The sequence below is a fragment of the Toxorhynchites rutilus genome, chromosome 3, assembly GCF_029784135.1.
Source record: "Toxorhynchites rutilus septentrionalis strain SRP chromosome 3, ASM2978413v1, whole genome shotgun sequence".
Taxonomy (NCBI): Eukaryota; Metazoa; Arthropoda; class Insecta; order Diptera; family Culicidae; genus Toxorhynchites; species Toxorhynchites rutilus.
This window is the reverse complement of record NC_073746.1, coordinates 238,867,877-238,885,576: the sequence shown is the minus strand read 5'-3', so window position 1 is coordinate 238,885,576 and position 17,700 is coordinate 238,867,877. Positions and strand designations below refer to the sequence as shown.

General features: G+C 40.2%; 2 protein-coding genes across 4 annotated transcripts in view; one reads left to right on the top strand and one right to left on the bottom strand.

Moving 5' to 3' along the window:
* The window catches only part of LOC129775296 (nuclear protein localization protein 4 homolog), a 48,070-nt gene that overhangs the window by 18,628 nt on the left and 11,742 nt on the right, over positions 1–17,700 (bottom strand). The window lies entirely within an intron of this gene.
* On the top strand, positions 486–15,218 carry LOC129775295 (uncharacterized). 3 transcript variants are annotated; one of them, XM_055779860.1, is made up of 3 exons: positions 488–1,103; positions 1,202–2,386; positions 11,098–15,218. In XM_055779860.1, the coding sequence occupies exons 2-3, from the start codon at positions 2,384–2,386 to the stop codon at positions 13,378–13,380; spliced, it is 2,286 nt and encodes a 761-aa protein (XP_055635835.1). In that variant the 5' UTR covers positions 488–1,103; positions 1,202–2,383; the 3' UTR covers positions 13,381–15,218. The 3 variants fall into 3 exon arrangements, with proteins under 3 accessions (XP_055635837.1, XP_055635835.1, XP_055635836.1); XM_055779862.1 differs by lacking the exon at positions 1,202–2,386 and having other exon boundaries at positions 486–1,103; XM_055779861.1 differs by lacking the exons at positions 488–1,103; positions 1,202–2,386 and adding an exon at positions 4,891–5,977.

Genomic DNA, 17,700 nt, shown 5'->3' with positions numbered 1-17,700 from the left:
GAGCGAATATTTCCAGCGATTTGCGTCAATAGAAGATGAGTTTAGCGTCGTCACGAGTGTGAATCGATCTGTCGACGAAAAAAAGAGGTGATCCCACGGAACCATCGACCGAGCGCTCTCCATCGCACAACAACCCTTCACAGTTTTGCGCGCGGGATGGAGAATGGCGCCCATTGCACACGGTGTGGGTTGAGGCCAGCCAGCAGTTGTTTTTGTTTATAATTTTCACGATGAATATGCCACAACAGATGGATGAACACACACGGTGACCGTCGTCAATTGTGAGTTCAACAGTTTGGTAATATTAGCCCCATCTCTCTCATTCTCTCAGAACCGTGGAGCAAGGTGAAGGCGAGAGATGAACGAAACGATCTCAGCTGATGACTAGCAGATCTCTCCAGCTGGACGAGGAGCACCTATTATGGGTGGTAAGGGTTGGGATCCGGGTCGTTCCGCGAGGCAGAGAAGCACACATACGCGCTCGGGCGCTCGAGTAGACGAGAGTGAATCTGATGCCCTCTGCTGCTTCCACGCTAGGACGGGCCATGGGTGTTGGTGAGGTTGTACAGAGCACAGTCGAAGCATCGGGCGGTCGCAACCGAGAGAATCGCCAACAGATACAGAGAATCGCGTGAGCCGTGCGGAAGTAACTGCGGAAAAATCGAGGCGAAAATCTCACTTTTTTTGTTATTATTATATCATCATCACAAATCAAACAACGTAATATAGCAGCGAACCGAAAATACTGTGTGCGGCTGCAAGTGGTTTGATCGGAAGTGTGAAGATTTGTGGGGTTTGCCGTGCGGGAAGCAATCGGAATTGCATGCAAGCTTCGACGTATCGGCGGCGATGACGGCCTAAATCGTGAGACTATGGCGTACTTCAGCGGCGGGCATATTAGCGCGATAAGTAGATGCAATCAGACGCGAAAATATTGCCTGCACATAGAGGAGAGATAATCTTCGAAGCAGTTCCACTGCGGTGGCTAAAGCCGGAGCAGGAAAATATCGAGTTAAAATGGCCGTCAAGCGAACTACGGCCCGAGAGTAGATGTATAAATTTGGAGAAAAGGTCGTGTGAGCAGTGACACAGCTCGTAAAGAGGTGAGCAACCAGGCTGGCTGCTGTTTATATCCAGGATTATCCATCCTCAAAGTCTTGGATGTTGTTCTAGACGCCTGAAGCATTTTTTTTCTTGGTAGATGCGTAGATTTCGGAAGCACACTGACACGCGCGGAAAGAGCAAAAACATAAAAAAATGGGACGAAGCAGCAAAAAGTAATCGATAATCGATAGAGGAAAACGTCGTGGCCGAAAAAATATAGATACAACACCGTGAGAGTGCTGAAATACGCAATTAGAAATACATTACTCGCAATACTACTCGAACCATTTGGAACTCTCCGAAGAGGGGTTCGTTGACGTTTACGTCACGTTGTAGCAAAACAAAAATAACGAAACGCTATCAAATGTTTACAATCAGCATCAATCGTATCTCAGGCGATCCAAAAGCATCGAACCGTCGTCGATGTAACACTGGTGCGAATATCTGCACGTTTTCAAAGATGTTTAGTGCTAACAATACGTAGAGGTGATTGCGTCGCGCTCCGTTGACATCACCGACCCTTATCAGTAAAGTTTTGTCTACTATCACAACGGGGTTATTTCGTGGTCAAACGTACATACAAGTATATAAATATTAGTACATTAGTACACACACCCAGCGCCAGCTGGATTAGGCAAGTGAACAACAGGATTTACCGTCTGCACCACTATAATCGAAAATCGATCGAGAAGCGGAACAATAATTGGTGGTCTCCGATGGGGAATTGCGACCCGCATTCGGTACTTTTTATCCACGAGAACGTCATAGTCTCATTATAAAACACAGGTAGTTTAATCGCATCGATTGCTTTTACATTGTGTAGCTGAACGAGTCGAAAGAAGAAATGCGTTCCGAAGAAACAAAACATGCTAAATCGAATTAATTCATATTTGAAGCGCCGACAGCCCGAGAAGGAAACTAGCGGAATAGTGTGTTTAGAACTGTGATATTATGTAAAGTTACACGAAAAAAACCAGAGAAAGGAACATCATAAAAATCCGGTTCGTACGGCTGCTACTGGTCGACGCAAAATAAAAATTTGTGGGTTAGGTGAAGAAAACGGTGCGGTGTGAACAGTTCGGAGTGGGCTCGTGCAAGGACTCCTCGCGATAGAAACGCCGCGAACACACATACGTCACCTTGCTTTCGTCCTGGGGGCCGTTGAACCACATTAGCCCTGCGTAACGCCACACATCGCGTGCTGGATGTAGGAGAATTACACGACGGCGACGACGGTAGCGACATATAAAGTAACCGCGCTAGGAAAGAGGCGACGTGAATGGTAATTTCTTTTATGTGGTTTTCTCTTTCCAGTTGGTTGGGAAGGAAAGCGGAAATGCGTACCACGGGATTGGTTGATTGTGGGCGTGTAACAGAGAGACTGAAACTACAATCATCGTGACCGTCTAATATGGAACGACGCTCGTATGTTTTCTGGTGGCCAAGAGGGACGACAGAAATTGGGCTTCTGTTGAATTGTTGTTGGGTTCCACACAATGGTGCTGAACAAATTCGATGGGAATGTTGAATGTATCCTTGATTCAATTCCTTTAAGTAACTTGATATTTTTGTCCTTTTAAATGCTACAATGATTTACATACAGAATAGTGAATCGTTGGTTCATGAAATAAGTGTTCCTCTCCTTTCAAATCATTTTGCAATGAATTCCAGGGTCGCATGTCTTCCATCAAGCAAGCGTTACCATACATAGAATTGAAGTAGCGTAGATTTACGCATTTCTGTGAGAATTATTATTTTCCTGTGTACCCATCTTGGATATAATGTTCTTGCAAAAAAGAATAAAAACATACAACACTTTAATAATTCCAAATTATTAAATGGGCAACCTATCAGACGATATTGGAGATGGGAGAATCAATATCCAGATACCTAGGGAGATTCATAATTCAGATACCAGGCCTAAAACAAGATCAAATATAATATTTCCCAAAATTAGGATTCTGATTCAGGATATGAATTTGTGAAATATTTAGATAATATGGTATATGAATATCATGTCAGATAAAGATTCTATACTCATTGTCTAAAATAGATGTAAATTTTTCAAGAAACTTTCTATCTTCACATTAAGGTGAGTCCGAATCGACACTACTCTTCGTCAAACTTTGTTGAACAGGTGCAAAGAAAATCTATATAACATACAGCGTTCCGAGACATAGAAGTTTATAATATTAAATTTATTATTGCGTATTTTTCTTTGTAAGGTCATTGAGTTCACAAGCAATTTGTCGGACTCCATATATATTTTAATGAAACAGCTTGATTTCTAGAATTTTTTTTTTACAATTAATGATAGTGAATACGTGTTCATAAAAAAATCTCCGTAGCAGAAATTGGTTATATGATAATGAAAACAGTAATTTTGGGGACAGCCATCTACACAAGGTTCAAAACTCGGGTCGAAATTCGATTAATTAGGTGTGAAATTGCTCCATATTATGAACATTTTGATTTTGGACATTCGCCACAGTACATCCATACCTCGCTTTACGGCTTAGATAGGTTCCATAAAATTTGGCCGCACAGCGAAAAGCCGTATAAGGAATCAATAATTATAATAAAAAATCATACAAATTCAATCGGATCGGTCCCAAATTTGTTAAATATTTAACATGGTTTATCATTCGAATTGAATTTGAAAAAATATTTTCGGTTAAAATCAAAAATACATACATAACAAGTGGACATATTTTACATATAATAATAACTGACTCAAAAAACCAACAATGATCTATAAACAAAAATGAAACAAATTCATGTTATATAAAATATGTGTATGTATATCAGAGTGCCAATGGAAATTGCAATCTCCGATTTCCAAACAGGACATTTTTAAAAATGCTGATTCCTACGAAAAACTACACCATGCAAAATTTAAGCTCAATGTTTAGTTCTAATTTAGTTCCCAGTGTGACTGATTATCAGCAACGTTTTTTTTATCAGTCTCCGAAGCCGATAATCGTTTCGGCGGCATTTGGTCTGAAAAATAATGAAATTATAAAATAAATTTATTACAAAAATACATATTAAAAATTTTTAATTTGTGCATACATACATATGCACCTACATACCAAAAATGTATCTAATTGTTTCCATTTTTTTCAGATAAAATACTCACAGACAAGTCTGAACCACACACTGAATAAAGCCCGTAATCAAGAGAAGATATAAAAGAATTTGCATGTAGATATATCGCCATCGAAACAATTTTTTTTTGCCGCAATAGCGAAACATTTTAGGCCGTAAATCGAAAACTTCTTCTTCTTCTTCAATGGCACTAACGTTCCTAGAGGAACTTCGCCGTCTCAACGTAGTATTACTTGCGTCATTTTTATTTGTACTTAGTTGAGATTTCTATGCCAAATAACACGCCTTGAATGCATTCTGAGTGGCAAGCTCTAGAATACGCGTGATCACAGTGCAAATCGAAAACTTGCCTTAATTGAAGAGGGCCGTTATAGCGAAATGCCGTATAAAGAGCAGCCGTATAGTGAGGTATGGGTGTATGTGCAAAGCTTGAACAAATCGGAAAAAATCGGGTTAGAATAGGCTGTTTCCGGCTAATTCGACGTGGAATTGTTCCATCTACTTCTTCTAGTTCTAGTTACTTCCGGAAGCATATTCAAAAATCTCCGAAAGAGATCCCAAACCACCAAATATATTTTCAAAGATCCATCTCGCTAGGAAATGCCGCTTTTTGTGTTTTCAGATATTTTTGTTTATCATTCAGAACTGCGCAGATAGCCAAAGTTTTTTTTTCCGAAATAAGAATATGTCCTTGATATTTTCTTATTGCTTCATTTTTCTACATTACAAACTTTCTTTGATGCAGCAAAATGTAAACAATCAACTACGCTGTGGCTTGTCATTAATCACGGCCGTTTTTACTCTACAAACATACGTCAGAGATACCATAGACAAATTAATCACAAACAAAAAAATTATAATATCTAGTATCAGCGCTCCCAGATGTTTTGCACGCGTAAATTGGTTCGGCTCGGAAAAACACGTACGAGAGCACACGATGGTCGGAAGGATAACGCGCTATTAAACAATTCTCACTTTCACTCTCTTCCTGGATGTGTTTTGTTTTTGTATACGCAACATCGGCTCTCTCTGCTCACAGTGTTTTGCTTTTCGCACGGAACACACGCCACCACCAGCAGGTGTTTGCGTGAGAGCCGGATTTGAACACAGCTCTCGGTAGCTCGCGCACCTGCTACAATCGCCGTTGCGAGCGAGAGAGAGAGGAGAGTTGTGTGCGCGGTACAGACCACAAGGTCACGGTCAATTCACGAGCACACGACGGTGGTATCCAGCGCCACGATTACACGGTGCTCAGCGCCGCTCACACGCATAGTTCACTCACATGAATGACCTCGAGCAAAACGCGATGTCTCTCAGCACGAAGAAGCTAGCAGCCCTCCTCCTTTGCTGATTTGGATCGTGAAAATACACGGACGACGCAGTGGCATAAGATTGGTTAAGAGTTTGACATTTCCAGTTCGAGTTTTCTTTTTTTTGGCCAGTCAGGACTTTCCCCACGGCTTTCGAGAAAACCAGCAGCAACAGCAGTGAAAATTCGACGACGAGTTTGGAGAAAATCCAAACATCTCTAAATTTACCAAATTTAATGGCGCAACGGAGAGCGCGCGCCAGTGTAGCTGTTCGGGACGAAGCAAGGGAAGCAGAGCATGGATATATGTTTATCCAAATTTTATTTTTAAATGTTAGTCGTGTTTTGTGCGGTATGGTTGCGCGTCTGCCCCAGTGCAATTGAACGCCGAATGGAAAACAAAGGAATTGTTGCATAAAGGAGGGCACGCCATCTCCCTCCCCCCACAGCTTCCGTGTAAGTTAGCTTTTACTACCGTGAAATGCGCGCACACACACACCGTCGTCTGTTTTTGGTGGCGCTTCCCGTTGACTTCTGGAGGAAGTATAGTGGAACGTTGTAATCAGTGTACGGAGAGGATGGTGAATTTTCCTCCTAGCAGCCAAAAGTGGATGATCAACAGATTATGTGCGTCAGCAGTGCGAGAGGGCCGTAATTTAAACGCTGTGTTTGGTGTTCTGTAGTGTTTGAACGGGGAAGCTAGCATAAGTGGTGGTCGTTTAATTTAGAAGCAAGCAGATGTGGTGACATTGTTTTGTGCGATTACCGACGGTATCAGGCACCAATGCTACCAACGAGAAGGCATGTGGTTCCCCCCCCATGATTACCCATCGTACTAGTATATATGGGACATTAAAAGCATATCGTAGCGCCGTGAGTTCATGGAAACGAGATTTCAATTTCGATTTCGACGTTCGCTTTGACCTTCACCCGTAAATGCGTAACAAGCCGAACAGCAGCACAAACACAAATCTTGGCGATGAGGTAGAGTGCTGCTGCTGCTCCTATCGGTGCCATCATATGAGAGAGCGGAAAAACACCACATTTTACGAGCGCTGGCTGCTGGCTGATTCAGTTCCACTGAATTGTTTATGCTAGCTACGAAAAAGGAGCATTCCTAATTGAATTTGCTCTGCTTCCTGAAACAATGCCTGTAGAAAGAAGTAATTTTCCCACATTATATCCGGCGTTTCCATTGGGTGAATGCTACGCACTGAGTTTTGTGATGAAACTCAAGCGGGAATCGTATTCGGGGTTAACCAGGCGCCAGATTTCATGTTTCACCTAATTGCTCTTATAATCTGGTTGTTTTTCCCTCTACCCGCCCCAGTAGTCGACGTTTACAAATCATTCAGCCACACACTGGCAAAGAGCAAATAAAATTAATTAATTTTACGAAGTGTGGCTCCCCCCGTGCCATCTATCTCTCCAAAGAAGAGAGCTACCACGTCGAGCCTGTTTGTGCTCCTTATTAATGTGATGTGGGAGATAACGGGGAGAGCATCCCCGAACGTCCCCCAATGGCTCATCTTCCCGAGCGTGTGATATCCGACCTCCTATCGAACGAAACAGAGTCGATGGTACTTCTGTGGCTTTTCACAAGTTTTCCACCACTTGTTGTTTGGTGCAAAAACTACACGCACACAGATATTTTTTTGGGTGATGGTGATGTCTATACGGTGTGCGAAAATCTGGCCTCTCTTAGTGACGTCGTCGGCCTTCGAATCGCGTTCGCTGCTGCAGAGATTTTCACCGGGAAGGTGTGATGAACTGAAATAGTATCAAATCAATCCAGATACGCCAAAGCCAAATTTGCGATGAGTGTTGAAAAATTAAGGTGCTGTGTTTTGATTTGTTTTCTTTTGTTTCTCCTCTCGCTTCAACGCACAGATGGCCGCTTCGACCGTTTGAGTTCACATGTGAATTGATTTTTGTGTGAACACAGGCGAGAGCATCACAGTGTGAATCATAAACATATGATGTACTAGCAGACCTGGCGAACGTTGTTCTGCCATATAAATTATTTCTAGTTAACATTTTGGTTGTAAAATGAAAAGTATTTGATGTGTTGTAAGTGTGATTGCATGTTTTAACGATCTTTAAAATTAATGGAATGTGATCGATAAAATACAACGAATGAAGTGACGGTGCGCATTGTCATTCGATAAGCAAATGTGAAACGTTCATGGCTCTTGTGTTCTAATGAGAAGAAAAAATTTCACAGCGTTATATCGGTGCGAAACAACTCAGAAATATCAAACATTTCATGGTGTATCACATTGAGGTCGTTTGAATACCCGGTTACCTCAAGTACGACGACAGTGGCCACACCATACGCGCCGTTGAGGTTACATTACACGTGGATTGTTCCATCGAGCAAATACGTGAAAGTTTTTCAGCGTATGGCATTACACCGAAGTAAAAAAAAAATCTTCTCTAATCCGAGTATGATGATGGCCCATTCTTTGATGAAGATGGAATGGATATGCGAGGATATATGACATACATAGTAATGGAGCGCTATTAACGAATTCATGCCAACTCGTCTTAGGAGTTGGCAGCACCATCTCCGATAGCAGTGAAACTTTGTGGCTGTAAACACATTGGTTATTTTAGCAACTTTGCATACTTGAGATCTTCAAAAAAGAATTATACTACTTTTTGAAAAGGGCCAAAGTTTTACAAAAAATTATAACTCAAAATTAATTAATTTCCATAATTTCCAACACTTTTGTCGAAGACGCCAACTTTCTACATTTTATAACTTCTAGGATATATGGCATTTTTGTAAACTGCTGAAAGAATAATGTTTTTTTCGTATCATTTCTGTGTGTAAATTCTCGCGTTCGACATGTTCATGACGTGTTTGTAAATAGAAAAAAAGTTTGCAAAGTCAATTGCGATAATTTACATACTAAAATGTTACGAGATGAACATTAATAGTAATTTATCAAAGAAAACATGACAAAGTTTTTGTTAGGAAAACTTTTTTCCTTTAGCAGTGCATTTCATCTGGTGTATGAGTGACTTATTTTATTATTATTATTTTTGTTCAGGAATTTAAAAAAACTTGTTTTTGAGAAACAACTTTCAAAACAATTTTGTTTCAATAAAATTTCTTTTTTTCAATTGGTTTGATACTATTGATTGAAAGCTTGAATACTTTCCTGCATTTCATTCATTAACCAACATTTTGTAGGTTCTGTGTATTCTGAATTAAGATTTTTCGAAAAAAAGTTAAAAGAAAAACTCAAAATTTCTTAAAAACTATAAGACCTACAAAATGTTGGTTGCGAATGAAATGCAGGAAACTATTGATGTTTTCATAAAAAACGAACAAATTTAAAAAAAAATAATCATAGAAAACAAATATAGGAAAAGAATGTTCCTAGCGACAACTTTTTCGTGTTTTAATACTACAAATGTTTGGAGCGCTATTAACGGCCAGTGTCTCAATTATCGCGATTGACATATTCTGCAAACTTTTTTTTATATTCAGAAACATGTCAAGAAAATGTTAAACGCGAGAATTTACACACAAACATGTAACGAGTAAAACTTTTTTTTTTCCAGGAGTCTATAAAAAAAAGTCATATAATCCAGAAACTGTAATAGAAAAAAAGTTGACGTCTTCGATAAAAGTTCATATTTTAATCAGATCTAAAACTTTGTCGAATTCACTATTTCGCTATTTTCACTTTGAACAAAATGAGGTTGAGTTCGTCTAGAGGCGAATGAACTGAAAAGTTTAAACCCTCTTAAAGCCAAAAAGAAGAAGAAGAAGAAGAAGGTTGAGTTGTAATTTATTCAAATAAAACATGAAAAAGTTGTTGTTACAAAAACCTTTTTCCTATAAAACTGCCCATGGGTGACTTGATGGAATTTTTAATTCATAATTTTTTCGGTGTAGTTCTTTGAAATTTTTAATACATTTTTATGAAAATTAAAACAATTTCCTACAATTTAATTTGACCAAAATTTTGTAGGTACCGTAAACTGAGGGCTAATTGATCACGATTTTCAATAAAATTTGAATATTTTCGAATTGGTTTGTTTAATTTGTACCCAATTATTTTTAAAACCAGTACAGGTGCCAAGGTTACAAAACTTTATGAAATGTTTTGTTTAAACATTCCCTTAAACGTTAGTTTGGAAAATTTTTAGCAGAAAATTTCAAAACATAATTTTGGGGTGAAATTGATCAAACTTTTTTTTCATTATTTTCAAGTGTAATATGCATAAAAATGTAGAGGAATATACTGGTTTCTTTACCTACGGTAATATAAATGATGATTCTAGGGATTAAGGATTCCAATTTGATTTAATGCGTATAAAGATTTAGTCGTGTCTTTCTCATATCTCAATCTAAAGTTTAAATAACAGGTCACCCGGAGACGACCCGGGTTATTCTAATGTGGCCAGAAATCATTGTGATGGTCACCAATGAGCTAGTATTGACAAACAATAAAGTTCGATATATCATGATGGGACTTTTTTTTTCCAAAATATATTCATTTTTATCAAGGCTCATATGGCGTTAGCCTGACAATTTTTTTTGATGATGGGACTTGGTTCTAGTCATGAAGTGGTCACTTCCCTCGAGAACCTGATCCGGAATATATCCGAAATAGGCCAATGGGTTCATATATGCTCGAATTCATCACAAATAACATAGTTTTGAAAAATAATTAATTTTGTTACTTCAAATAGCGAGTTTTGTGTTTTTTGTGTTCTAGAATCTATGTCCCTTGAATTTGTTCCCGCCATATTCTCGGAACCAGTGGGATGATTTCGATAAAACTTTAAGTTGGAACAAAATGGGGTTTCAATTAAAACTTGTCATGTTCAATTTGAATCAGCCGTTTCTGAGAAAACTGAGCAGCAACATTGATTGTCGTGTCAAGGAAAAAAAGTTGTTTTCATGGTGTTTTTTGTAAAATTAATTATTCTTATTTTATATTTGATTGAATAGTACCTTCAAAATGTTCAGTTTGTTTACATGAGTTCCGTTGAACAATTTTACCCCGGTTATCAATTAGCCCCCGGATGACGGTACTACATATAATTTTTGAGTTATAATTTTTTGTAAAAAAAAATTTGGCCTGGAAAACTCTTTTTTGAAGATTTCAAGTATGCAAAGTTGATCAAGTAACCAATATCTTTACACCCACAACCTTTCACTGAAATCTGAGATGTTCGGACGTTGCTTGGGGCAACAATATCGAACAGTCACTCCTGAGCACACATTCACTTGTTACTTTTTTACATAGCACACATAATAACAAAAGCTGTGCCGAAACATTTTTTATGCGTATCAAATATGGGTTCTATGTAGAAGAGTAAGTAACATTCTATGCAGGTGGGGAAAAATCTCGAACGTGTGGCAGATTATGATTTTATATTATAGATAATGTTTAGGGTTAAAATAACATGAAGTAATAATTTTCATTCAAATATTATCAATTTAAAATTACCCGAAGCAGTATAAAAATACGATAATCGAGATTTTCTTACATATAGATTAATTTTTTTCCGAATGCAGACTAAATTATGATCATTTATTTATCTGTCCGCAGACGATGGACTTCACACCACTACCATCGGAGCTGGAGGAGCTGATCCTGTGCAGCTGCTGCCATCTGCCGTTCAACGACACGGACGCAATACCGAAGCTGTTCTCCTGCCGGCACTACTTCTGTCTGAAGTGCGTGAGCCAGGTGCTGATGAAGGGGAATGAACTGTACTGTGTGCACTGCTGGAAGCGAACCGAGCTTAGCGGTCCGGACATGAAACCGGAGAATCTCCCGACGCATAACGCAATCTTGTATCTGTCGCAAAATTTGAGTATGATCTCGAGTGGTAGTGCTAGTGGCAGTGGTGCTTCCGGCACCGGAACAGTTGCGAACAGTGCCGCGAGTGGCAATGGTGGGGGCAATAAGAAGCCCCCCGACAAAAGTGGCACAACGACGGTGGCCACAGTTGGGAACCCGAGTGGTACTGCTGGTACGGGTATGGGGGGCGGTGGTGGGGGTGGAACCGGTGCCGGAAGTACAACAAATGGAAGTGCAAACGGGAATGGTAGTATTGGAATAGGTAATAATAGTGCAAATACGGGTGGCGCAATCGGTTCGGGAAAGTATAGAAATAAGGGCGAAAACTGTATGACACACGCGATGCCGAACGCGCTGTGGTGTCTCAAGTGTAACATTATCCTGTGTCGAGCTTGTGCGAGCACCGAGGAGCATCGAAATCACACTGTGAAGACGCAAGCCGAAGCGCGCGATCAGATCCGGTCGGATATCGCATCGGATTTGCTGCTGATGCAGAAGTCCCTGTCGGAGCTGCAGCATTTCGTGTTCAAGCAACGCGATTTCTTGCTCAAAATCCTAGAAGCTTGTACAGCGCTGAAAACTCAGGTCGAAACGGAACTGATAAATCATCTGCCCACGTTCGAAGTGGCAGAGATTCGAAGTAATTTAACGAAAGCGAAACTATTCCTTAGCATGCTCGAACAGCAATCGCCCGCGGAAGCGTACAAACTGTACGCCAATTTGAATATCGAAAAGCAGCGCTTACAGTCGAAGTACCAGGAGATGTACCTGCAGTGTAAGCTTGACGATTTAATACAACACTACGGAATATTGTTTGACTTCGAACTGATCAAACAGGCTCTCTCTAACTTAAACACAATCGATCCGATCTCGTTCGGAAACGGAGCTATCGGTGGGCTGGGCGTAACGGCCAGCAGCAACACCATCAACGGACACCACAACTCGATACTGTTACTTGCCAATTATTGTATTTCGCAGCTTTACTCACGACACATTCTAACCACCAAGCATCATCAGCACCAGCATCAACAGCAACAATCACAGCATATCGACGCTAGCCTTAGTTATGCAGTATCTTCGCCGTCACAAACCGCGGCAGGAGCCGTTTCACATTCACCGATACACGCGGGGATATTGGCCGGGCCACCGGGTATGCCGCAGCCATCGCACACGGCGGCCAGTTATGCGAGTCAGCTGAACGATATGGCAATCATTATTGCGCCCCAACTGCAGCATCAGCAAGGTGCTCCGGGAAGTCGAGCCGGCGCGGATGGCACCAGTTCTGCCCGCACGTCTGGTTCCGGATCGGCTTATCTCAGCGAGATCCTCAACGGTAGCACCATGCAGCACTTGCATCAACATTCCGGCTCTTCCCAGCACCAACCGCTGACTCCCCCGGGACATCCGCTGTCCTCATCCTCTTCCAGCGTTGTTTCGCTAGTTCCAACGTCCGCTCAGCAGCAGGTCCAGAAGCAGGTGCAAGCGGCTGTGGGCGGTACCACTCTGATGTGTAATCCTTCCTTGCACGTCTATCCGATCTACTTCTTCAACATTGAAATCAATGGTCAACCGTTCGGGCGGATTTTGATCGAGGTGCGAAGCGATGTCGCCCCGAAGATGGCTAAAAACTTTGGGGCGCTTTGCAGCGGTGATCTCGGCTTTGGCTACAAGGGCTGCAGCATCTTCCAGTGTTGGGAAAACGAGAGCATAATCACGGGTGACTTCGAGCTGAACAATGGCCGCGGGGGTCGATCGGTGTTCGAGGAAGGATTCTTCATGCCGGACGACACCAAGATACTGGCCATCCGGGGATCGGTAGGGATGCGGCGTAGCCAAAAGCGTCACGACAACATGGGCCTGGTGGGCTCGCAGTTCCGCATCATCCTCCGGGAGATGCGGGGTTTCACCGGAATCTTCGCGTTCGTGGTCGAGGGCTTGGACTTGGTGGAAAAGATCAGTCAGGCGGGAGACTCGGCCGGGAAGCCCCAGAGCAGCGTAATGATCGTGAACTGTGGCAAGTGGCAGTGAGGATGAGCGGCGAGCTTCGTGTGCTGGGACTTTGTTTGACCCATTTTTTTTTCGTTTTGTTTAAATCGTGTTATATATTATGTTGGAGTAATACGTAGTTAGACAGGCTGTTGCTAGTTTCTATTTTATACACTTCTTTCGGTATTAGGAGCATTAGTTTTAGCGCGTTATTTTTGAGTACTATCGTAGACGAATAGCGGATAGGGGTGGCAAGCTACGTCACAGCGGGTGTGAACGAATTGCTATATATGTTCCTAGCGAAAAAGTGTGAAAATAAATTAGCTATATATGTTCCTAGCGAAAGATATGGTTCTTAGAGAAGGAAATTATTCGATTGTTATGCCGCGGGAAACGCGCAATGAGTTCACGCCTTGGTTAAAAACCATTGCCCCCTTCTACAGAATGCATTTCTCGCACCATACATTAAACAAACAAAAATCGTAGCTGTTGAAGCTTTAAGCAAATCTATATTAGCGAGTAAGATATTTCATGGGATTGGAACAAAAGTGAACCGCTACCGCAAAATATATGTTCAGAAAATAAACATTGAAAGGTTACATGGAGCGAACGCTATTAAAACAAGTTTGTCTAATCAAAACAACAATTTCACGTTCGACCTTTATGCAATTAAAAATTGCCCCCCGAAGGAAGAAGGATGCGTCGAATCACGAGTCAAGTAAATCGAGATCAGAACACGAAAATTAGGGACGCATATCTTTTAAATGAAAGATCAAACATTACAGGGTGATACCAAGTTTTCTTTATCCTAGTTGCAAGATTTCGTACGCAGGGTAGAAATGGAGAAGCTGTTGAAATAAATGTAACCAAAAAAAAAGGAAGGAAGAATTTATATCGATAACGAGTAACTGACACTAATTAACTTATTCCACCGATGAAACAAACAAGAATGATTTCGTTGTTTTTAAACTGTCGAGCGTCGATGTGATTTTAGGACAAACACGCGAAATGTTTTGGCAGGGATGAAACCGACGCCAATTCCTGGCTCCGGTAAGCTCGAAAGGTATATTTTAAGGAGAAATATACTATCCACAGACATTGGTTCGAAACCGAAGTTGAACCGAAACGGGGGAAATAATGTGTGTAGAAAGAAAAGAAAGTACAATAAAAAAATATGAAAAAATTGTTATCTATGCGGTATGGTGTGGCAAAATACGGGATACATATAGCGAATAGTTTAAGTCTATTTAAAGTGAGTGTAAACAATCTATTTTGCTGGCACCGGTAGGGGTCACACAGTGCAAAACAAGCAAAGTAAAAATATATAACGATGTTTTAGTGTTGCTAATACCTTTTATATGGGAAATCGCAAGCAAAATACTATAGAAGTGACTAAATGAATAATTCTCTTTAAACGCGCGTTCGGACATCACGCATATAAACGGAAAAAAACAGATACACAAACACATACAAACATACATTCGATTATAATTGCAAGAAAATCGAGCAAAGTCACATTAAACTGTCCCTTAAACGACCACACATACGCAAACAACCTAACATATAACCATAGAGGGGGAGACGAGAAGATAAACCGAGATATATCGTTAGGAATAGTAGTTTATGAATGCGAAAGATGAGACTGAATGTTTTCGAAAACGATAAAAAACGATACTAAGAGTAACGTAAATAATCAATCAGCAAAGCAACAAAAACAATAGCAAAATTTTAGCAACGGAAGCGATTAGATCGTAATCGTGCGCAAGAGACAACTTCAGACTTTAGTCACACGGGTTCACCGAACATACCATACTCACACACACACACACACACACACACACACACACACACACACACACACACACACACACACACACACACATACATACGAATAAACGCAATTTCATACAAACAAAACCTCGTCGTCGTCAGAAATGCGTCCGGATCACGCTTCGAAGTAAATTAAAACGGTTACAGAACACATCACATAACCTTCAAAATAGTCGATAGAATACAAACGGAATATAGAGTCGGTGCGCTTTTTGTTGTCTGGACGTTTTAGTTTGTGGTACTAAACTACGCCTTGTTACGGTAACCGGTAAACGGCGCCAAACCATCCAATTGTTTATAACAGCTCAAACACGTCTGGTAATACTTCTAACGACACGTCATCCTAAATTTATTTCGTTCGTAACATGTTCAAATCATTGAAATTAGTTCGAATATTTTTCTTTATCAGTATTCTGGCAACACTGTTAGGAGCCGTAACATAGAGAACTTGAAATTTTCTAAACACACGATGGGAGAGCAACGCAAGGCCTTTCAAATTGGTACAAGATGGAGATAATCAAGCGGAATGATTTCGGTAATCTAAACACTTTTGAATATATAAATATATATATATATATTAAAGAGTATAATCGTTCGAATAATGCTAATACACTTTTAAACAAAAAAAATAATAACAACAAGAACAACAACAAAATAGTAATCGTCAAAGTTGTCGTCGAGTAGTTGTCGTCAAAGCAAATGTTCTCAATACAACAAGCAACACAGCATTCAAGAGGATCAATTGGAGTAATACTTATCAGATATCGGATATACAAGATCACTGTAATATGTCGTACGAAAACAGAGAAACAAAACGGAAAAAAACATATACTATCCCACATGCTTAAAAATTGATGTTGTATCTTATTGTATATCTCACAAGCATAGGTAAGCATGGTGTCGCGGAGAAATGTAGTATTAGTAGAAAGAGAGAAAAATATATATATGCATTAGAATCTATAATCAACTAGCTAACCGAACGCAGCAAGAAACCAAACATCTACGGATTACGTAACGGGAGACACGCAGTAGTTTTAACTCTTACGAAGAGAGATAATGCAATTCCTCCAAATTCACAGCAAATTTATCCCCTACAGCAGAGAACAAAGAAAGGAACGCAAATTGTACCTGGTGTTAGAGAAAGCAAAAACTGCAAACACAAAACAAAAAAAAACAGATCGAACAGACGAACACGAGAGCAAAAGAATATATATTTTCTATATATTTTCATCTTCATCTAAGAGGAATAGAAATATAAACACAGCAATTAGCCACTCTGTTGGACGGCAAAAGGTAACAAAAAGTTAATTAACCAAACAGCAGTTTTAACTTCAGAAGATATAGCACTATGCAACGATCGCATAGAGCAACCCGACAAACACAAAACAAAAACATATGTCGACCCCTAATCCCCTAATATTTTTTTCGAATATATATATGGACAACTCTCAGTTTCAATCGTATTTAAAAAGGCAAACCACGTAGAACGAACGGAAACGAAACACACACGCGAAATCGAAAATAAAAAAAAAACAACGCTGGGAGCAGAACCAGAATGTCAGTGACAACCGCCATACAATCTATATTATACATACATACTATCAGTGAAAAAAATAAATAGCAAACAAACAAACAAAAAAAATATTCCACGGAATGGAAGCGGATCATACAGCGAAAACGAAAAGTTTCACGCCAAAATAATGACGCAATAAAGAGAAGAAAAGGAACTGCGGAAGGTGTTTTATTTGGGGCGAGGTGTATGTTGGGCTTGTGTCCATGAAATCCGATGGGATTTCTGGGACAGATGGCGCCACGCATACGATCTTTAGCTTCGATATTTGACAAGTATACACAAATTCCTATGCTTCCAAACCATACCTGGGGAAGCTTGAAGGACGATTTGATATTCGATCCCAAGTTTGAATAAGTTGGATAAGTGATGCAATTGGATGGTTGCAAAACCTAAACAGGCGAAAAAAATTATTACGCCGAGTATTAAAATTACTCAACAGCTGCTAAGCCTTAATAAAAAAGACTTAAGCACATTCACTGGTCTTGTAACAGGACACTGCCCGAGTAAATACCATCTTAAGAACATAGGTTTAGCACAAGATGATATTTGTCGCTTTTGTAATGCCGAAAGCGAAACCTCGGAACATTTGCTCTGTAACTGCGGAGCTCTAACTAGACGCAGACTTCAACACCTTGATAAAGCTATTCTGGAGCCCAAGGAAATTTGGTCTGCGTCGCCGATCAGGATTATAAATTTTATCAAACAGATTATTCCTGATTGGCACCTATCACGCTATAGCTTTCAGTCTACTCCTTCATCAATAAGTAGTATGATGTAATTTTCGAACATGTGGGAATTCAATTGTCCGAATTTTCCGACCTTCCTTCAGGATTTTCCCGAAATTTTCCGATTTTTCTCTCCACTATATTGATCTACGGGAATAGACGATTACAACATAATACAGGAGTCTAAAATCGAACCATCCCTTCTTCGGGTATTCCGCTTACCAACAGAATTTG